Here is a 22,739-nt window from a genome sequence, read left to right on the forward strand (position 1 = left end):
CTCCAGCTTTCTGTGGCCCTCCTAGCGCCCCCTGGTGGCCCCTTAGGGGACTGCGACCATGGACATAGACAATCTATTAATCAGAACATTGCAGTTTTCTTGCCATACCACTAGGTGGCGACAACAAACACAACGACGCTATTTAAATACAGAGAAAGGCCGTGCATCATTATTTTCTTTAGTATCATTCATTTTAGTACTCTTCATCATTAAATGTTTCATCACACAAAGTTTTATGGTGACAGGATCTGAATAAATCAAAACAAACAGAAAGTAAGCTTTAAAGCCAGATTGATATTTGTTTGTGTTTCTACTGAACACCATCTGACGGTGACCGTTTGCAAAACAAGCTGCAGACTCATTGTTTGTGAAAGAAATCCGTTTCTCCAGTCCACGCAGATTCACAAGAAGCAAAGATTTAAAATTATCTGATTTTTTTTAAAAAACAGAAATTTCTCCTTTTGGGTTCAAAGGCAGCCAGAAAAAGTTTTTAAAAAAAATTGAATGGTCTCATTTTTCTGAGCACACGAAAATAATAATAATAAAAATATTTTTATGATTAGTATAGATATTTTTTGCCAGATTTACATTAAATAATAATATAATTCCACATTTTACTCTTCGTGCAGAACCAGTTCATGCAGGACGGGATGGAGCTGATGAGCCGCCTACGCTCATCAAGGAGGATCCTCTTACATCAGGAGCTGTCAGACGCAGCGCCTCAGGCACAAAGGTTTCTTTAACTAAATAATTTAAAAACAAGTCCCTGAATGAACATTTTACATGACTAATATCTGTTTACTTGTTTTAAATTAAAGTGAATAAGCACTGAATAAGTGGATGTGGTTCTCCTTTCTTCAACAGGAAGAGCTAGAAGAATCGGGAGCGCCTCCTTTAAAGAGGATTTGTTCAGGGGAAAATGCCACTCTGAGATAGTTTATTTATAACTGTTCTGTCAAAATGCACAAGTTACCAGTTCTGGATTATTGTAAGATTAGTTAACATTTTATATTTACACAAACATTACTTAAAACATTTCAACTAATGGATAAAATGTCCTAACTGATTTTTTGTTGTTGTTTGTTTTACTTTCAGTCTTTGAAGTCTTGCTGATCAAGTGATATTTTTAACAGAATAGAGATTTATTTCAAATCTTGTATGTACCAAGCCATATTGTGCATTTCTACACACAATGTTTAGATTTCTGCCATTTTTTAAATTTCTGCTTTATGCAGATAGAATTTGCATGTTTCTGTTTTTTTTGTTGTTGTTGTTGTTGTTTAGCTTTTCTGCCAATTTTACAAAGGGTGTATAATGCATAGCTTTTTGTAGGTTGATTTGTAAATGTACCATTATGTATTACTGGCTTGCTGGAACAAATTATTTGGCTTGTATTACTTGATATTAAAATTTATTTGTAAAAAAAAAAAAAAAAAAAGGCTTTTCTTTATTATTTAAAGTTTGTAAATAATAAATGTTTTTTTTTTTTTGTAATTTGTATTTATGAAGGGAATGCAGTTTAGCCTATTGTCTAAAAAAGTTAAATCTGGTCCTCTGGACATTTAAAAACCAAACAAAGCAAAAGAACAAAAGAATGTAGAAACATTTCGTCTTTCACCCGAAAGACTTCCTCAGTCTGAGGTGCTGTATTAGGCCCAGATTTAACTTTTTTTTAGATTTTTCTACCTGGATTATTGAGCATGCATCAGGATATTTAACCTATTGTGTTTAACAGGCAGGTTCAAAATGGAACCCCAGACAAAGTGATTGGAAATGAATTTGATAATTACTGGTGAATTATTTCTCCATTGCACACTTTAAAACATTCATAATTACATAATAAAAAGAGATCATTGTGGTTTTGAGTTTAAATTTCCATATTAGTTTATCATCACCTAAAAGCTCATAACTTGTTTGACGCAAGCGTGTTTTGTGAAGTCTTACCAAAGAGGGATGACGGACAGGCCGCATCAGCCAATGGGACACGACCGGACCGATTAGATTAGGGCGTTGCTCTTAGTCGACCAATGAACGTTGAGAGGAGGCGGGGCTTAATTAAGGCGCCTCTTGCTGCCGGGGTAACAGCATTAAGGGTTGTGCAGTCTTTTGCCGGTGGACTAAAATCTCCCGCCATTTCGATAGGGAATTAACCTCTTGTATGATCTAGGTTACTTTCTTGTAACACGGAACTTCGACTGCATCCGTGGCAATAGTTTGAACGAGATCAAGTCTAGTTTGTAGCTATTTACGGTACTACGTGATCGCGACACAGACCTGCCGCTGAACGTTGCCGCGAGTTTGATTTCGGTTTGGGTGCGCTCCCATTTTTGCACCTGAAGGAGCTGAAAGTTTAACCAGCTGTTTCGGTGGACCACTTCGCTTACGTCTCGAGACGCTACGTGAAAGCGACATGACACCGCTGCTGGAGGAACGGAGAGCGGTGTGATGAGGCCGACTGTGAGGAGCTGTTATTGTTTTGCATCGCTAGCTGAACACCGGGCCTGCCGGCGGTAACGTGGAACCTGCTATCGCTCGATAGAGATTACGGGCGCATGAATACATGCTAAGACGACACCACTGTCTAAAAATCGCTCTAGTTGTTCGATAGAAAGTCTAATTCCACCTGAGGCACTCCTGCCGCCTTTACGTTTTTGCCATGGCACCGCTTTTGGGCCGGAAACCGTATCCACTGGCTAAGCCGTTAGCCGAGCCACCAGGCCCGGGAGAGGAGGTCTACATCATCGAGCACACCAAGGAGGCCTTCACGAACAAAGAGTATCCTTCAGCGAGCAGAGGGGAAACGAGCCCGAGCAGCCTGAACGTTGAGTCTGTTTTTAACTTGGCTGTTCAGCTCGAACTGAACGTCACCACTGATGATAGAGGACAGTAAAGATGGCTGATTCACTGCTTTTCTGCCTAGGTTTAACCGCATGAATTAGCGGACAAGCTAACGCAGCTAGCCAGCTACGTTGTAGCTGTTAGTTAGCTCGTGAATCAGTTTAAACGGAAGTTAGCTACAAAATGTAACCGTTTAAATTGCACATCACTATAAATGTGGCTCTAAAACTAGGGGGTGAGTGCTTTTCACTTTCACATTTTACGGCTCCACCATTGCTAACGTGGCTAACTAGCAGCCATGCTAACGTTATGTCACAATGGCTCTGCCTCCGACAGACCAAAGCAGTTGCTTCGCTGACTGGAGTTAGCTCGTCTGTTAGCACTTCGTCGCATCTTAGCAGTGCTGAAGCGTAACGCGGCCTGTGTTTACCATGTGTTTATAGGATGTTTATGTGAAAACGAGCAGCAGAAATACGTAACTGTGAGAAAGGTTATAGCACGAGTTTGATGTTATGGCTAAATGTGTTTCTGCAGTGACATGCCTGAGATATTCACTGAACTGTTGACGTGTGTCTTTAATGTTATACATGCATTGTTATTTTTATTTAGTTTCACTTTAGAAAACACTGGCTGAACTGGAAGCTCTTGTTTCCTAACTAGTACACTATCTGCTCTGGACTAAAATGTGGATCTTGTTGTTGTATTTCATAATCTAAAAACATCTTTCATAGCTTTTTATAAAGACTAAACCATTTAAAGAGCCTACTTTTCTAATAAATGGCTGGTGTTCTGTACAGACAGAGTCCTGGGCACTCAGTCACTGCAGTAATTCTCCCATCTTTTTACCTTCATGTCTAGTTTATGTCCACATGGAATTTGATTTTATTCATTGATAGCCATTAGCCAGCCATTATCTTTACTTTACCCGCTTGTTCCTTTATGGGGCACAGGGAGTCACTGGTGCCCATGTCCAGCCATCACTGTGGAGAGGCGGGGTACACCCTGGACAGGTCTCAAGTCCATCACAGGGACACATAGAGACAAACGAGATGGTTTAGAGTTGCCAATCAGACTAACATGCATGTTTTTGGTCTGCTGGAGGAAACCGGAGTACCCAGAGAAAATCCACATATGCACAGAAAGAACATGCAAACTCCACCCAGAAAGGCCCCTGGCTGGGATTTGAACTTGGACGACCTGCTTTGCTGCGAGGCGGCAGCTCTACCAACTGCACCACCGTGCTGCCTTGATGGCAGTTCAACGCAAAACCATTAAAAATTAAATCTGTTTTTCTTTTTTCACACTTTATTTCCCCCTGTGTGAGAATTTCTGCATGATTGCATTGACATCTTACTCTTGAATTAAAAAAACAAAGTTGCTAAACATGGGGGCTGTTATGTCTTGAGTGTTGTATATTCCTTGACAAAATGTGTGCAGAGAGTATGAGGCACGTTTGCAGATGTATAATGAACGCGTCTGGATATGCAAGAGCACCGGAAGTCTCCAGCTTACTCACAAGGAAGCCTGGGACGAGGAACAAGAAGTCACAGAGCTGTAAGTGCACGTCAGTCTAGTTTCTGTTGATTGCAGTACTTTACTGGTTTGAGGTGCTGTAGATGATGACTTGTCTTTTGGTTTACTTCATGTTTTTTTTATTTGTTTTATTGTTATCTCTCTATTCTATTGAAGGTTCAACACTTTGGTTACAACTTGCTGTTTTTAAAAGTGTTTTACAAATAAATTGACTTCACGTGTCCAGTAAAATTCTTATTAACAAGTTTATAAACGGCTGCTTGTCGTTTCGTTAGACTGTGCAGACTGGCTTCCCTAACAGAAGTTTAATAGTGTGGAGGGGGGAACAAGCCTGCCAGTGAAGGGCACGTGATTTACTGCGTTCTTGCGACTGGGTACACGGTTTTGATTGTCCTTTTAGAGAAATATGATGGAGTCCTTCCTGAATCTGCAGCATCTTGATGGCAGTTTTCCCGATCATGACGGAGCACTGCTCAGCTGCCCAAAGCTCGTCACTCGGGAGCATAAGCTGTACTTAAGCTCTGACTCTAAATATATCAGCCAAGGTTTTTAGCTCCTCCAACTGGTCAATGTCAGGATCGTCTCGTTCTAGTTTCACAGCACTAGCTCCGTGCTGCTGCGCTTAAAAGTGTTTGTGCTGCAATTTAAAACTTTTCTTGACAACAATACCATCAACTGCTTTTCTTGAGAGCACAACGGTGATTATGTTTTGTATGCAGGCTTCAGGAGGAGTATCCTCTGTGGTTTGAGAAGCCAGTCCTTGAGATGGTTCACCACAACACCGTATCTTTAGACAAACTGGTTGAAATGGCCTGGATGGAAGTCCTCACCAAGTATGCTGTGGGTGAAGAGTGCGACTTCCTGGTAAGTGTGACTTCTGAAACTTAAAAAAAAATCTTTTATGTAACCCAACTGTAATTATTCCTACTGTATGTTTCACTCCTTGTGATATCTCTTACCAATGTTCATATTTCCTTAAAGCTATTTACAAAGAATGTATCTCGATTTCTTAATTTTATTAAAAGATTTAATGAAAACGATTGTTTTCTTGCATTAAAGTTGTACTGTCAGTAAGCCTTTTACGTTTACTGATTGTGCAGTTTCTACTGAAGTCATTAAGTTCACCTGGGTTAACACAGCATGTACAACAATTTGTTATTCATCACATTTTGTTAGTAGGCCTAAAAGAAAGCCTGGCGTTCCTTTAAAAATATATTTATTTTTTTTAACTTTTGTGGATTAAAAATCTTCAAGACATAACTGATTGCATTCTTCTGTAGTGAAAATAATTTGATTGAAAGATGTTTGTTTGGTGTCTTTCAACATTAAAGTCTCTTTTTTTTTAATATAATTGATTATTGTTTCCTTAAGGTGGGAAAGGACCAAAGTTTACGGGTGAAGGTGGTGAAGATTCATCCTTTAGAAAACCCCGAGGGTGAATCGGGTGAGAAGAAGCTTGAAGGTGCTTGTGACTCCCCCTCCAGCGACAAGGAGAACACCAGCCAGGAGAACCAGAGGAAGGAGCCCCCACCTCGCGAGGAGGAGAACAGAAGGGAGAGTCTCAGTGAGTACCCGTCGGTGCAGAATGGATCTTTTTACAGCAGCCGTCTTGCTTCATGGATCAGACTGTTTAAGTAAACAAGGCGGGCTAACAGGCTTTTTCTTGACCTTGCGTTGTACACGTCCGACTCTTTAATGTTTCGTTCTGTTTGCTGTGTTGCTGTAGGTGACAGGGCACGACGTTCTCCCAGGAAAGTCACCACTGCCACAAAGGAAGAGAAGAAGAAATGGGTAATGCCCAAATTCCTTCCTCTTAAGTACGACGTGAAGCTCATCGACGAGGATAAGGTTTGTTCGTTACCAGCTATCAACAAACACACACGCCGTTTGTGCCACACTGTTGCTTTTTGTGCCGTATGTGATATCTCAGATTTACTCAAACATTTAATGTTTATACGTGTCTGCTTCTGAAAATGAATTTTATTGCAGGTGATCAGCAACGTTCCATCAGACAGTCTTTACAGAACCGAGCGCCCTCCAACCAAAGAGATCATGCGCTACTTCATCAGGCACTACGCCCTGAGGCTGGGCAAAGGAGAGAGTGCTCCCTGGGTAGTTGAGGATGAGCTTGTTAAAAAATATAATCTGCCCAGCAAGTTCAGTGACTTCCTACTTGATCCTCACAAGGTTAATTAAGTCTTCATGTTTATATTTTCATATCTGTTGGATTTGTTTTTTGGTCTTTGCTCACTTTATTTTTTTATGTCTGAAGTTTTTGGCAGAAAATCCCTCCAAAAAGCGTAAGAGCATGACATCTGACGGTAAACCTAGAAAGAAGATTAAGACGGGTGACACTCCTGGAGAGGATTCTGCAAACGAGAAGGGAAAAAAGAAAGAGTCTCTAAGTGTGCCTCTTAGTCCCACGCTTTGGAGTCACATGCAGGTTAGTGGCTGGTTTTCAGATCATTACCGTATTTTCCGCCGTAAACGTCGCACCGCCCTAAAAGTCGCATCAGTCCAAACATGTCTAATAAAGTGGAAGGATCCATAAATACGTCGCTTCGCCGTATAAGTCGCATCTATTACGCAATACCACTGACAACCTGGAAATGTGGGCTGGTGTTGTGCCAAAAATCTATTGGCTGCCAAATGGTGGCCGCGGGGGCGTGCACAAGAAGACTTTAACAAGATTAACACTTAAAAACAATTGTTTGCTTGAAATTATAGTCAAAATGTCTCAATCTAACTTTTCCTTATTAAATGCACTTTGACGGTCAAATCAGTTGCATTTCAAAAGCCGATACGCGGAAGTAAGCACGTGCACGGGACGAGTCGCTGTGCAAATTTAACAAGATAACCACATCAAACAGTTATTTGTTTGCTCGACTTTATAGTAAAGGTGTGTCTCAGTTGAACTTTTACTTAATAAAAGGACTTTAATGGTCAAATCAGCTGCATTTCAAAAATATCTGCTGCCTCGGTGCTCCGGGAGCGCACAGAGGAAGGAAGTCAGGAAGGAGGAACGCTGCACATTTCTTAGAAATTTAACAAACTGATCACCTAAAACGATTATTTGTTTGCTCGACTTTATAGCAAAGGTTCGTCTCAGTTGAACTTTTAATTAATAAATGCACTTCAATAGTCAAATTAATTGCATTTTGCTGGGGCGGCGCAGTGAAATGAAACTAATTTGATGTAGGGCTGGACGAAATGGCCAAAACTTTTATCACGATATATTTCTTAATTTCGGTCGATAACGATATAATTCGATATCGATATAAAAATATAAAAGCCTCAGAAAAACTGTACAAATAAATTAATGTTCACCTTTTATTTGTATTTAGCTTTCAAAGAAATTTGAAATCACCGTCAAATAAACATAAAACTCTTAACTTTGTCAATATTAATAGTTTTAACTTTAAACAACAACATAACCCTAACCCATGTTTCTCTTTTGATGCAGCTGGGGGTGTTTCAGGGACACGTTGGCTCAAACTTTATTGTGCTTCATCTTGTGACTCTCAGCATATTCTATCGAGTGGAAACTCTTCAGATGAAACAAGTTAGATGTTCCCACCGTTAGTTGGAACGACTCTCCATATTTTGCAGCACACTGACTGAAACCTGCAGTATATTGGATCTTAGAAAGCCGAACCACTTCTACACCGCTGAATTATTCTTTCCTCTCATCAGTTACGTCATCTGCTTTCTCTTCGCCTGTGAAAGCTTGTTCAGTCACATTCTGATGATCATGGGCATCATTTTGAAGTGAAAACTTAACGCGCGTTGGAAACTAACCTAGCCTGCTACCGCTATCTCCTTCTGGACTCGAGCTCTGCATAACATTTACGTCACCACGCACTTACGTAGTTGTGTCGCACCTTTTTCTGTTTGGGTTGAAACAAGCAGCCACTTCAACCTGAACAGAAAGAGAAATGCGTCAGAGAAACGCGGTAATCATATTGAAATATCACAAATGTGCTTAAAACTCATATCACCGTTATTGAATAAAATTATAGAGTGACATAAATTGAATTATTGTCCAGCCCTAATTTTTTGTTTGCTCCAAGCAAGCTGGACGAAGGTGGCAGGCCATGGCAAGCCGATTGTCATTAATAGCCACTTTTACCTATTACATGACACAACGGCATGCCATACTACTCTGGTTCCATCTAGTGGCTGAAAATGGCAATGTTCCATTTCTTCAGTTAGAATGAATGAAAACGGTCATATCGCAGCCAAAAATTGGTTTATAAATATGGGAATAAAACATAAAAACATCTTTTCGGCGTAGAAGTCACAGGGCATGTAAATTATGCAACAACAAAAAACGTGACTTACAGGGCGAAAAATACGGAAACTTTCTTTTCACACATTTACAGTTAAATGAATCTGATGCCAACTGGATGTGCTTGAGTAAATTATTACCCTGTATTGTCGAAAGTTATCCTAATGAGTTTTTGTACCTTTTTTTTTGTTGTTGTTCCCCAGAAAATAAAAATTATCTGTTCTCCACTCAAGATGAAGAACTCTGGAAGTCCTAAGAAAGAAGGGAAAAGCTCAGCTCCCTCTACTCCAAAATCTGCCAAGAAGCCAGGAGACAAAAAAGAAGGAAAGAAAAGTGGAAAGAGTAGTGATAAGAAGCTCAATGGGCTGAAGTTCTCCAAGAAAGATGACCCAACTGGTGCAAAAACACCAAGGATGAAGCAGATGACACTGTTGCATCTGGCTAAAGGCACACCTGCTGGAAGTCCTAAAAAGAGAGCTCGTAGTGGTGTTGTGGGTACACCTAAACTTGGCAAACCACTGCACCCCATGGCACTCCATCTCCTGCGTTATTACAAGGAGAACAAAGGCAAGGAGGACAAAAAGAACGCCCTTTCCTCCCTCATATCTAAAGCTGCAAAGACCTTATCCCTAGACGATCGTGGCCGTCTGCCAGAGGAGCTGCAGGAGCTCGTACAGAAGCGCTGGGAGCTGCTGGAGCAGAAAAGACGCTGGGCGGCCTTGAGTGAGGAAGAAAAGGAGCAGGAGATAAAAAGGAGGCGTGCAGAACACAAAAAGAAACTAAGAGAAAAGGCCAAGGAGAGACGAGAGAAGGAGATGCTGGTCCGTCGCGAACAATCCCGTAGATACGAAGACCAGGAGATCAAAGATGGCAAGGCCCTGCCGACGTTTAAGCTTGTAGACATGCCCGAAGGGTTGCCCAACACCCTGTTTGGTAGTGTAGCAATGGTTGCTGAGTTCCTTAATTGCTATGCGGGCCTGCTAATGCCAAATGATCAATATCCAATCACTGCAGTGGCTCTGATGGAAGCGCTGGCAAGAGAGCGGTCTGGCTTCCTCTACCTGAACCGTGTGTTGGTGGTGCTGCTCCAGACGCTGCTGCAGGATGAGCTGGCTGAAGGCTACAGCGAGCTGGACATGTCCTTATCTGAGATTCCTCTCACCATGCATTCTGCGTCAGAGCTTACACGGTTGTGCCTGAGGCCGTGCGACGCTCACGAAGAGAGCGGTCAGGGTTCAGAGGACACTGGCGCCATGGGGGACTTCGATGACATGATGAGTAATGAGTTCCTAGAGAAGCTCGAGACCATCGAGGTGTTTGAGCTGAGCCCCGAGGAGAAGGTCGACTTGTTGGTGGCTCTGTGCCACCGCATCCTCATGACTTACTCAGTGGTCGACCACTTCGAAGCAACACAGCAACGCTCTGCGGAGCTGTGGAGGGAGCGTATTGCGATGCTGAAAGAGGCCAATGACCGCAAGAAGGCTGAGAAGAAGATGCGGAAGGAGATGGAGAGCAAAGGTAGACGGGCTCATTGGAGTTTCAGCAACACTTTAAGTACAACCATTTAAAATGTACGTGATCAAATATTCACCAGATCCTTGTTGAACTAATTTCCTTTTTTTATGATATCAAAGGTGAAAAGAAAAAAGAGGGGAGTGTTAAGAAGGAGAGCAAAAAAGAAGTAAAGGATGAGCCGGAGGCAGAGCCTGAGGACATGATCAGCTCAGTGAAGAGCCGGAGGCTGATGTCTATGCAGGCCAAGAAGGAGAGGGAGGAGCAGGACAGACAAAACAAAGGTTGGCATCAGTGTTTGTCCACGTTCGGTCTTTAAGTAATGGTTCAACCTCAGGTGTTTCACTTAAGATGCTGTGTCTTAGCAAACCCTATGAATAACGGTTACTGTTACCTTTACAGAGCGCATGGAGAAGGAGGCAGAGGAGGAGCGGATGCGTAAACAGAAAGCTGCTTCAGAGAAGGCCTTCCAGGACGGAATAGCTAAAGCCAAACTTGTGATGCGTCGGACTCCGCTCGGTACAGACAGAAACCATAACAGGTTGGTGTTGAACACTCGTGTTTACAACAAACAGATGATTTAAATGATGCAAACAGAGTAAACATCTGCAGTTTCTGACAGCACAGACCTGAGCAGCTTTTCCGTTAATCAAATCGGGAATAAACGCAAAGTAAAGTTTAATACCGACTGCACTGCCTAAGCTAACAGCTGGCACGAGTGGGACCAAGACCAAAGTGGACACGCAACGTGTTTTGTTGTGTGTTAACAACTAACTGGTTATGTGGTGTTTTTTGTGAAGATACTGGCTGTTCTCAGACGTGGTACCTGGTTTATACATCGAGAAAGGCTGGGTGCATGAAAGCATCGACTACAGCTTCACTCCTCCTCCGCCTGAGGAGAAACCAGCTGAGCCTGAGATGGACGAGGACGAGGAAGACGCTGAAGCAGCTGCTGCCCTTGATTCACAAGGTACAGTGTATTTAAAAAAATATAGAAATAACTTTTTAGCTCCTTGTCCAAATACTGAATTTCAGATGTTCTGACTGAAATGCTTTTCAATGAGTCTTCTGAACGATGTTTTAGTGATAAACACATGTTGTTGTCTTTTTGGTGGATTGTTTGTGTTACAGAAACTGAGAGGGATGATGGAAGTGTGGACGGTGCTGCAAGTGAAGGAGCCCAGCAGGAGGCAGCACCAGACGTCTGTATTGAAACTACCATCCCCAAACAAGGACAGAACCTTTGGTAAGAACTTCACTCCTATATTTCACTTTTTCCCCCACCTTTTTGATCCATTCTTATTTTAATTTTATCCTGTTTGCATTCCAACTTTCCTGCTTTAAATCCAGGTTCATCGTGGACAATCTAGCTGAACTGGAAGAGCTGGTGGACAGTCTTCATCCTCAGGGGGTCAGAGAGAGTGAGCTGAAGGCCAAGATCCAAAGCAGGTAAGTGCTTTCAAAGTCTGAGATAACTGAATACTAAACGCATAAAACAATGCAGCTTGATGTATTTGTTAGTGTATACAGTTGTGTTAAAGTAATGTTACAAACACCAAGACTTGCTTTTTCTGTATTTTCAAGCAATTTCTAAGCTAACAGTAGTGTTGAATGAAGCTGGATTCTTTTCTGTTTCAGGTATCAGGACATCCAGCACTCCATCAATTTGACCCGTAAGGGCAAAGTGGGTCTCAGGACGTGTGATGGCTACGAAGAGCTGATCAAATATTTGCGCAGTGATATCCAGGAAGTGGCCTCCAGACTCCAGAAGGGAGGATTGGGCTACTTGGATGATGACACAGACATTGAAGATCAGGTCAGTCTAACTGCATGAAGTGCTTAAATAAGAATAATGTACAGAAACATGATCCCTATCAGACCAATGCCATGACAACTGTTGGAGAGCAATTTTGAGTACAGTAGTCCCTCGCTACTTCGTGGTTTGTTTTTTGTGGACTCGCTCTATCGCGGTTTTTCAAAATAAGATTGGACATGGCACACAATGGGCTGATTGATGGATGAGCCACACGATCGGCATGAAATTTTTATTTAAAACACATTATTTTAAATGATTTAGCACCTGTGTGCAGCCCACAGCTGTGGGAGAAGCTTCCTGCTGCATCTGATCTCTGTGCAGAGCGGAGAAGTGGGCGTGGCCAAGAGTGCAGCCATGGGCAGGGAGCTGAAATCATGACATTCTGTGCTCCTTTAGGGCGTTTAGAGTTTGGAAACATGGTTTAGAATATTGCAAAAGTGTGGGAAGGGTTTAAAATGCCTTATATAAATAAATACTAAAATTAACTACTTACTACTTGTACTACTGTTCGTACTTCGCGGTTTTTCACTTTCAGGTACGAATACCCCGCGATAAACGAGGGACTACTGTATTCATAAAACTAATAATCTGTAATAATTAGTAATTAATCTGTACATGGTGGTTAGGAAATGATGTAATATTAAATGTTCAGAAACGTGTTGCTGTGTTTTTATATTTGTAATGTTTTGCTTGCAGTTGAAAGAGATGGATAACTTGAAAGAATTTGGCGAGTGCATCATCACTCTTCAGGCCTGCGTAGTCAAAAAGTTCCTGCAGGGCTTCATGGCCCCGAAGCAGAAAAAGAAGAAGAAGCAGGCAGCAGAAGAAAGCAGCAAGACTGAAGAGGTGGATGAGGAAAAAAGACTCGCAGAGGAGGCCAGAGTAAGATCAGAGACACCGTTTTCAAACAGAGTCATGTTGGTCAAAATAAGAAGTTAAGCTCTGTGATGGAGTTAAACTCAGAGCAGTCTGCTCCTCAGATAAATAATGTTAAATTATTGTTTTTATATATGAGTGTTTCTGTTCAGTGTCCTGAGACGACTTCTGTTGTGACTTGGTGCTGTAGAAATGAACTGAACTGATATGTGTGTTAGTTAGTGGAAGTCAGCCGCATGAATTGTCATAAAACGTGTGCATTGTTTACCTTTGTTTGATTAGGTAGCCACAGCAGTGGAGAAGTGGAAGGCGGCCATCAGGGAGGCTCAAACGTTTTCTCGCATGCACGTATTGCTGGGGATGTTGGACGCTTGCATTAAGTGGGACATGTCTGCTGAGAATGCTCGCTGCAAAGTTTGTCGCAGAAAAGGTAAAAATTGTTCCTTTAATTTTGTGTGGATGTGATCAAAAGTTTGATTGTCACAAATCGTAGACGGTTGATGTCTCACTGAAGGCTCCCACACACTCGGGCGTACTTCACTCTGCAGAGGTCCGCGCGTACCGGATTAGACTCGACGCGGACTCAAAGTGGACGTCCGCAAGCCATGTCCACACAAAGATAAATTTTTACGACCACATGCTCTGTGTCACACTATAAACTGCCCGGCGACGGACTGTTTTGTATGTGACACCAATGTATTAAATTCCCCCTCTTCATCCCTGATCTGGTTTAATGGCCTTTTCTTTTGTTTTTTGCCGAGAGGCAGCGATCTCTTCCTCCTCGTCCGTTGTCGCCATGACTGAAATTGTGAGAAATGAAAGAATTTGTCACGATGGAATTACAATCAGGTCCAGCATGGCTGTGGGAGGGTCTGGAGATTTCCTGGTGGGCCGGTCTGATGTGTGGGCTGCAGGACCAGCGCTCCCTGTTGTTTATTTTTCTTTATTTTTTATTAGAACTTGTTATTAACAACATATAAACACAGAACACCATTGCTCCTGGGCTGCCAGCTGCCTCTACCCAGGGCCGCCGGTAGCTGTCGTGTGTTTTTTTTTTTTTTGTTTGTTTGTTTTTGCGACCTGTCAATCAATCCAGTAGGCTTGTAAGCAAATGATCAATCAGCGACCTCAGTTTGTCCCAAAGGTAAACCCCTTGCCTGCAGAGCTGGCTGCAGCCCATCAGGACGTACGCTCGAGTATGAAGTCTCAACCGTCTGCGGACGATGTGCGCGGTGTCCGCGCGGCTCATGTAGTGCGCACAGTACGCCCGAGTATGTGGGAGCCTTGAGTCAGTGCTTCTCCTGCTGTGCCACTCTTTGCTCCTTATCCAGAGCTCAGGCAGAAACCGTCTTTGCTGAGGCTGATGGAGACTAGGACCAGATCCAGACAGGGAGGCAGTAGCAGCCACAAGCTCAGAGCAGAAAAGGCTAGTTATGTCAGGCAGGTCTACGTTCAGAGTCAGCTGACCCGAAAGCCAACAGGTGAACCTAGTGATGAGGAGAGACCAGGAACTGCAACTGTAGATTTTAACCTTTTCATGGACTGAAGACCAAGAATAACTTTTCACTGAGCCTTGAAATTCAGAGATTTCTTTCTGATGAAGGTGACGACGACGAGAAGCTGATCCTCTGTGATGAGTGCAACAAGGCCTTCCATTTGTTCTGCCTGCGACCGGCTCTGTACCGCATCCCTGATGGGGAGTGGCTGTGCCTGGCCTGCCAGCCCACCGTGGCCCGGAGAGGCTCTCGCTCAAGGTAACCTCCCTTCATCCGAGGTCGGCTGTGTGTGAGCTTCAGACAATACTGTAATGAAGAAGAGTGAGAAACATATTCCTTAAGTACTGTGAAGTAGTAGTACATCTGACATGTTACAATGCCTTTTAGGGCTGCTGTTTGATGGCGGGGGTCACAAGTGAGTAATGTACAAAAATAAAATAATAGGTTCACAATGATTCCTCACCTATCGCAGGGTTTACGTTCCAGAGACCCCACGGTACATGTAAAACCGTGAAGTAATGGCATTATATTTATTATTTATATAGTTTTAAGGCTTTATAAATACTTCCCACACTCTTATTAACATTTACTCTTATAAACACTTCATACACTCAAACACATTGGTGATGAGATGAATGTAGTCCCTTGATAATCGCGCGGGGTTACGTTCCACACACCATCGCGATGGTGAAAAACCATGAAGTAGGGATATTTATTTTAGTATTTATATATTTTAAGGTTTTATAAACCCTTTCCACTTTCTTGAAATGTTCTAAACTCTTAAACCTATGTCATTGTAACAACATACGTATATGTACTATACAGTACTGCAAAATTTTACTCACCAGCTCTGCAGACCAACAGCTTGGTTCCGGTTCTGCAGACCTACCCTGCAGCATGAAGCCCACCGCCCCGTCCAGGTTCATGTACACGTGGATAATTGAGCTTCAGGATTATTTGCAACTTTACTGCCAGTTCTGTGAACTTAACAAATCGTTACTCTGACTTTGTGTTGCAAAACCTTCCCTCCATTTCAGCAGAAAGCAGCGAACAGAAGCACTGTTGACATCTGGGTAGTGTAGTTCTTTTGACTGGCGTTGCAGTGTAGGCTTATTGAAAGAAAACTACAAAATGGCGGCGCCTGTCCAAAGTTTTTTTTTGTTAGCTTTTTATTCCGTACCGTCCCAATCACGTGAGTAATATTAAAGTTGTGTGTCGTGTACAATCTTTAAAAAACTGTGAAAGAGCAAGTTCACGAACGTCGAGCCACGAAGTAGCGAGGGACTACTGTAGAGTACTGCACAGCATGTACAGTACACACAATATAAAAAACGGGCTTAAAAAACCCGCAGTGCAGTGAAGCAGCAAATAATGAACCACAATATAGCGAGGGTCGACTACTTATCAATATGAACACTTGATGAGAAACTTCACACTTCTAAGCATATTGTTACAGCTGAGCTAAATACTTTTGTAAAACGATTGTAGTCAGTGAAACAACTCCATGAAATGTCTGTATTTTTTTATTCACCTGTCAAGAGGTGAAAGTATTAAAGTCTGTGTACGTCCACTAACTTTCTCTTGACCCACCCATAACATCTGATTCGCTCAAGATAACTGAATAAAACTTCATACACACATAACCATGCAGTGTCGTGTAGGCCTGTCACGATAACAAATTTTACTGGGCGATTAATTGTCTCCGAAATTATTGCGATAAATGATAATATTGTTTGAAATTTGACAATAATTAGTAATTATTGTCAAATTTAAGAAGAAATATCTAATTTATTTTGAGGGTAGTACCTTTTTTGACCACTGGATGGTAGTCTAAGACTGTTTGAACCGAAGGATGGATAGTTGAGCAGCACGTCTCCTTAAGAAAAATGGGAGGGAGGCCCCTTGACATGACATGGGCTGTCTCTCTTTGATTCTTAAAAATCAGTAAACAAGTTCTCAGCTTCTTTTTGCAGAGACAAACAACTTTTTAGACGACGGCACGGGTTTCAACTGTGAATTTTGGAGCTTCACCAAGACTAAGGGTTTTTTTCTGAGGTCGGCCTGTTAGCTTAGCTCGTAGCTTAGCTTCTCAGCTTAGCTGCTTTTAACAAACCAAAAACGCAATTTTGGACGAGTAAAACTGATTTTAAAGAGAAAAGAAAAAGGGAGGAGTCAGTGAAGAGCACCGGAGTTGAACCTTTTGTCATCCAGTGTCTTCAGTAGAAAGAGAGCGACAAAGAAACGATAAAGTCAATAAATGAAAATGAGGTTGATGATTTTCATTTATCAGAATCAGAATAAACTTTATTATCATTGTACCGAGATACAGCGAGAACATGTTTGTACAGTCGTTCGAAAGATGGGCGGAGTGCACGTCATGCGATTAATTGGTTTATTGTTTATCGCGACAGGCCTCGTGTTGTGTACACGTTTCATAGCCCCAGATCCAAGGTCAAGGTTACAAATCAAGGTCAAAGTTGAAACAAGCCCTTTGCTTGTCCTGCCCATAACTTCCGATCTGCTCCAGATAAAATATTTGATATGTGTTATCACTTTTTATCACCCCAGCTTCAAGGTCAAAGGTTATACAAGGGCTTTGCTTGTCTGGGTCACTGCCATCGATTGCTGTATAATAATTTGTCGGTGGGTGTATATTGTGCTGTATGCGTTACTCTTGTTAATTTTATTAAATTAGTTTCTCTCGTAGAATAAACAGTCTATGCAAAGGTCAAGAGGTCATAGTACAACATGCACACAAACAGCAGAGTCACTAAAACCAATTTGGCTTCTGTGACCTTTTGAACCTGTTTATTGCAGAAACTATAACCAAGACACAGATGAAGAAGAGAGCGAGGAAGAGCCTGAAGAGGAAGGCTCTGAAGAAGACGAAGAGGACGAGGAAGAAAATGACTACAAAGCCATGGGGCACAGCTGTGAGTAAAACATTTTATCCTCCAGACGTCATATTTCATATTATAAAGTGTGTAAAAAGCAGGTTGCTGTAGGATTCAGTGGGTTAACTTGGTGCTGATGTTTAGGAATGAGAGGAATGCTGATGGGGAAGCTCATCCCTCGTTCTGCCTCTATTGTCTGTGTGTTGTCACGGAGCACAGCTCGGGTGTGAAGCTCACTTTGAAGCTTTCGGTGTCTCACTCTGGCTTCACTTAAAGTATGTGGCAGGATGATCCCCCTCTGTCAGCTCCGGCCTGCACGTCAGGAATAACGATAAAGAAGTTTAGCTCAGCAGCTAAAGAGGGGGATGTTAATACATTTATGAGCCGCTTAATTTTCTTATTTCTACCTCGAGACACTCGGGACCAGAACCGGATTTGTCTATCTTTTAAGATAGACAAATCCGGTTTAGCAACGTGTATAGCATCAATAAGCAACAGATTTCATACCATATTTGTCATGTTCAAATGCTTATGTTCACATCTTTTCTGACTTTATTTCTTGTTTACAGTGAGGCCGAGAAAGAAGAATAAGCTGTCGTCATCTCGGCAGAAAAACTCCAAAAGTAAATCGAAGAAGCCGGCGTCCTCCAGCAGTCAGAGCAGCAAGCAGAGGGCATGCCCAAACAGTCTCGCAGACATTGATGAACTGGTAAGATATTGTGCTAACAAATATAAAGGAAACCCAGTAGAGGTTGTACAGATATTTGATCGTCTTGTCGGGCATGGTTCTGCAGGTGCGGCAGAGTTCTCAGACGGGAGTGAGCAGAAACAAGCTGGAGTTGGAAAGATGTGAAGAAGTCCTCAAAAAACTGATGAAATTCCGCTACAGCTGGCCTTTCAGGTGAGCAAAAACACAATCTCTCGTTTCTTAAGAGTGATTTCAAGTCAACCGGGGCCCAGTTTGAACACAATTAAAGCATTTTGTCAATAAATGTTCCCGAGCCTGAAATTAGTATCTGATAATAAAGTGAAAATCCTGAGTGCATCTGATGATGTGTTCAGTTATGATGCAGGATCCTGTGATAAACGTGCATCTATTTTGTACATAGTTTTTGTTTTATCTCTCTGTGACTACTTCACACTTCTAATAACTAGAGAAATTGCATTTCCTGCAAAAATGCAGTGTGAATGCTTATTGCTGAAGAACTTGCTGAAAAATTGCTGAAATTGGCTAAAAACATGCTGAAGTGTAGCTGAAATGGAAGAGCAAGTCTAAATTAGCTGAAGAAAGAACATATTTGCTGAATTTGGTTTAAATAAGCAGAAATGAGCACAAAGTACATTTGCTAAAAACATGCTGAAATTAGCTGCTGAAAAATGTACGGAACAGTTTAAAGAACACGGAATAATAAATATAAACAGGATCACAATAGTGTGAATGCTTAATAAGCTTTCACACTATTGCAAATAAATACTTGTAATTGTTTCAGTGTCGGTCTAATGTTGGACTTGTTGCGTTCTCTGCTGCCTTTCAGGGAGCCGGTTTCCCCGGATGAGGCAGAGGACTACCTGGACATCATCTCCGAGCCCATGGATTTCCAAACGATGATGGGCAAGTTCAGCCAGGGCTCGTACCGCCACGCCCAGGACTTCGTGGATGACATGAAGCTGGTTTTCTCCAACTCAGAGGAGTACAACCAGCAGGGCAGCACCGTGCTGTCCTGCACCGTCAAAACGGAGCAGACCTTTGTGGAGCTGCTCCAGAAGCTGCTGCCCGGCCTCAGCTACCTTCGGCGACGCCCTCGCAAGCGCGTTTGCCCGGCACCTCCTTCGTCCGAGGAGGAGGAAGATGACGACAACGATGAAGAAGAGGAGGAGAAAGAAGAGGAGCCAAAGAAGAAGAGTAAGAAGATGCAGAATAGCAAATTGAGCAGAAAGAGCAGCAGAAACAGTCGGGGCCGGAAGAACGAGGAGAGCGAAAGCGAGGAAGATGATGAGGAGGAGGAGGATGAAGAAGAGGAGGAGCCAAAGAAGAATAAGAAGAAGATGCAGAATGGCAAATTAAGCAGAAAGAGCAGCAGAAACAGTCGACGTCGGAAGAACGAGGAGAGCGAAAGCGAGGAAGATGATGATGAGGAGGATGAAGATGAGGATGACAACAAGAGGAGAAGTAAGAGGACCACTGTCACCTCCGCCCGGAAGGATTACAGGGAGCAGGATAGCGACGGTGAGCAGGACACACGGAGGACTCGGCAGCAGGGGCACCGGTCCAAGCAGCAGCCACATTCCAAGAGGCAGAAACGCTCGTGAAGTCCAGGCTGCTGCTCTTTGTTCCTCTGTTTTTACTTTAACAAACAACCCTGTCCACTCCTCACAATCAACGAGCTCCTCTCCTCTTCCTCCCAAAGCCAGCGAGACTCCACCCTCAGACGGACTCTGTGTTTAATTATTTTATGCTCACATTTAGGAAAAACAGAAGAAAACGGGTTTATATTTGTAATACGTTTAGTGTTTGTCACATGGTGTTCAGCCAAGAACAACGAGAGCTTTGCAGTGGAGTGAAAGTCCTCACAGCTGTGAACTCTTCAGCGCACGCAGGTGGAAGCTGAAATGGACCTTTGTGAGTTTACCTCTGCCCTGCCTGTAAGTCTGTCCAAGTTCAGTTCAGTCCAGATCAACTTGGAAGGGTTTCTAGTTGTAGTGGGGGGTGTCCTCTCAGCCCAGGTTCACTTGCAGGGACGAGACATCACAACATTAAAACTAAATTGAACTCATTTTTGGCTCGTAGAGCCGTCAGCCTGTTCTCTGTAGTGCCCCGCCACGTTAAAAGACTCTCCTGTAAAGTTGAGCAAGGCAGCAGCTGCAGGACCACACCTTTAAAACAAGTGCAGACATTTGTAAACTATTTAAAACCAGTATGATTTTGTTTTCCTGTGGAATGTGGGCTTTTTTTTTTTTTTTTTTTGAATATTTGATATATTTTTGCACATATTTGAAAATGTATATGAGAACTTGTTAGTGAACCCAAATCACATCCAGTCAATACACAGTATAAAAAAAACTGCACATCTGTCTTGTTTTGGTGTGTACAGCTGCAGAAAACCAACATCTTGCTGCTCTGTTAATTCAAGATGTGAACATGGGTCCTCTGAGGGTTTGGGTGTAGTCACCAGGAGGCGCTCTACTCCTGCCTCTTCAAACAGAGCAGCTTAAAAACATCCGAGTCTGCTGAAAATGTTTAGTAGAAACTTCAGCATACGCTCATTTTTGTAGCAAACACACTCAATGGGGAAAGAAAAAAAAAACCTGAACTTAATCTAGAGACGTTATTTTTCTGAAGTTGTCAGCTATGTGTTTGTATATATTTATATATTTGTGTATACTGATAAGGCAATGGTTGGTTTGCCCTCTTCTGTCTGTACTGTGCTTTACTGTTTAGTGCTGTTGTCATCCACACTTTCCCTCAATCTGTTCGGCCACTAATTATTTTCACCCAATTTATTGTGTTTTGTTGAAACTTGGCTAGTAAGTTTTCAGCGAACAAGCCAAAAGGCGACTGCCCTGAGTTATCCAATTGTAAATGCTTTCTTTTTTTTTCTTGGAGGAAACTGCAAAATCCTTTTACACTTACTTTTATAAATATATATATATATATTTATAGTCTAAAGTTGGGTTTGGGCAGGTCAGAGGTTTCCCATGTAAAGGCTGAGGACAGAGCTGATGAGCGGGTCGGATCAGACCAACACAAATCACTGCCATCTGTAAATCTTTGGAAGAGATAATGAACGTGGGAGGAAAGACGGGCTAGCCTTGGTGATCGGCGTATGTCTTCTTTTTAATAAAAGTTATCCAAACGATCCTCGTGAGTCTTGACTCTTTGTGCCGAGTTTATTAAGGTTCTTTGTCATTCGTATCGCGTACATGAGGTGGAATGAAATTGTGTACTGTTTGCTTCCAAAATTGCAAAAATATAATTTATTAAAATAAACTGTATACAAGGATCTAAGATCTACACCAATAATGTAAAATAATATGGTGTATTAAACGGCAGCATGAGTTGTGAGCAGATGGGTATGAAGGCCGCAGCTTAAAGGCAAATCTACAGCATGACAAAGTGGCATTACAGAGATTATCCTGGTTAGGGTTAACAGCCTCAGGGTAGAAGCTGTTCCTCAGTCTAGTGGTTCTACACTTAATGCTCCTCAACCGCCTTCCTGAGGGGAGCGAGGCAAAAAGTGTGCTGGGTGAGTGGGGTCCTTCATGATGCAGGTGGCCCTCTTCCTGCATCTGGAGGTGTAGATGTCTGTGATGGTGGGGAGGCTGACTCCAACGGACTTCTGTGCAGCCTTCACCACTCTCTGCAGAGCTTTTCTCTCCAGCTGTGCAGTCATGGCTGAAGTGACTGAACAACTTCATTATCTATAGAAGCACAAGCAGCAGATCGTCATGTACCTGCAGAAGATGGTTTAGTTCAGATATGATAACCTGGAGTTCAGAGATCAGTCACTCATGTTTGTGGAGAAATGTTGGCCTTTTTACAACTGATTCGGTTCATTGAGGTTTGCAGACACTCCGCTCTCCTTTGGCCCCACCACATAGGTGCAGGGGTCTGCAAACTGTGGCTCTGGGGCCACATGTGGCTCTTTAGTCCCTCTGCAGCGGCTCCTTCAGACTTTGATCAAAACTAAAATAAAACTGAATTTTATTTAAATTATTGACAATGGCTAGTTTCAGCAGGTTTCATGTCATTTTCAAATATGTGAAGAATAGTACACATACAGGGTGTAAAACATGTGGACTACATCATGCTAGTAGTTTGTTAGACACTTTAAGTCAACTTCCAGTCTCACAGCGAGATCTTTCTCTGAAAACCACCAGAATGTTTTGGAATATCTTTAAGACAAGCTGCTGAGAAGGAATATGATGAAACTTAGAATAAAACACAAAAACCAAAGACAAAGTAAACACAAGTATTTATTTTTCTTTAAAATGTAACTGGATATCCAACAAACTGCATGGCCTAATTTTATACCATCTTTAACTTTATGCTTTAAGTAGGAAACTTAATTCTTCAACAAATAAGAGAACTCGCATCAACCTGCAGAGTTCAGTTTGAATTTTTATAAAATTATTAATAATATATATATTTTTCTTTTTTTACATGAATCATTCTGGTCATTTATTTTGTATTAAAATGTAAAAATGTCAATAAATGTCAATAATAGTAAGACATATTTAATTTTATAATAACACCCCTGGCAGCACGGTGGCACAACTGGTAGAGCTGCTGCCTCTCAGCAAGAAGGGTGCTGGTTCAAATCCTGGTCCAGGGGCCTTTCTGGGTGGAGTTTGCATGTTCTCTCCGTGCATGCGTGGGTTTTCTCCGGGTGCTCCAGTTTCCTCCCACAGACCAAAAAAAAAAACATGCATATTAGTCTGATTGGTAACTATAAATTGTCCCTAGATGTGAGTGAGAGTGTGAATGG

At 42.2% G+C, this 22,739-nt stretch overlaps 2 protein-coding genes across 2 annotated transcripts in view; both read left to right on the top strand.

Annotated features, from left to right (window-relative positions):
• Positions 1–1,164, top strand: part of bcl7bb (BAF chromatin remodeling complex subunit BCL7B b) — a 4,198-nt gene extending 3,034 nt beyond the window's left edge. Inside the window, exons 5-6 of the mRNA XM_037677392.1 lie at positions 630–733; positions 865–1,164. Coding sequence (XP_037533320.1) covers positions 630–733; positions 865–936 — 176 coding nt within the window. The 3' untranslated portion in view covers positions 937–1,164. The remainder of the gene's footprint in view (positions 1–629; positions 734–864) is intronic.
• A 931-nt stretch (positions 1,165–2,095) lies between these two features.
• Positions 2,096–20,267, top strand: baz1b (bromodomain adjacent to zinc finger domain, 1B). The gene is made up of 21 exons (XM_037677381.1): positions 2,096–2,775; positions 4,276–4,392; positions 5,091–5,235; positions 5,743–5,935; positions 6,098–6,219; positions 6,361–6,558; positions 6,644–6,814; positions 8,863–10,177; positions 10,294–10,455; positions 10,574–10,712; positions 10,972–11,141; positions 11,303–11,417; positions 11,522–11,620; positions 11,810–11,987; positions 12,684–12,869; positions 13,146–13,293; positions 14,467–14,617; positions 17,177–17,292; positions 17,823–17,962; positions 18,048–18,154; positions 18,789–20,267. The coding sequence occupies exons 1-21, from the start codon at positions 2,657–2,659 to the stop codon at positions 19,561–19,563; spliced, it is 4,866 nt and encodes a 1,621-aa protein (XP_037533309.1). The 5' UTR covers positions 2,096–2,656; the 3' UTR covers positions 19,564–20,267.
• The last annotated feature ends 2,472 nt before the right edge of the window (positions 20,268–22,739 follow it).

The sequence above is a fragment of the Nematolebias whitei genome, chromosome 6 (assembly GCF_014905685.2).
Source record: "Nematolebias whitei isolate Nwh7 chromosome 6, NemWhi1, whole genome shotgun sequence".
Taxonomy (NCBI): Eukaryota; Metazoa; Chordata; class Actinopteri; order Cyprinodontiformes; family Rivulidae; genus Nematolebias; species Nematolebias whitei.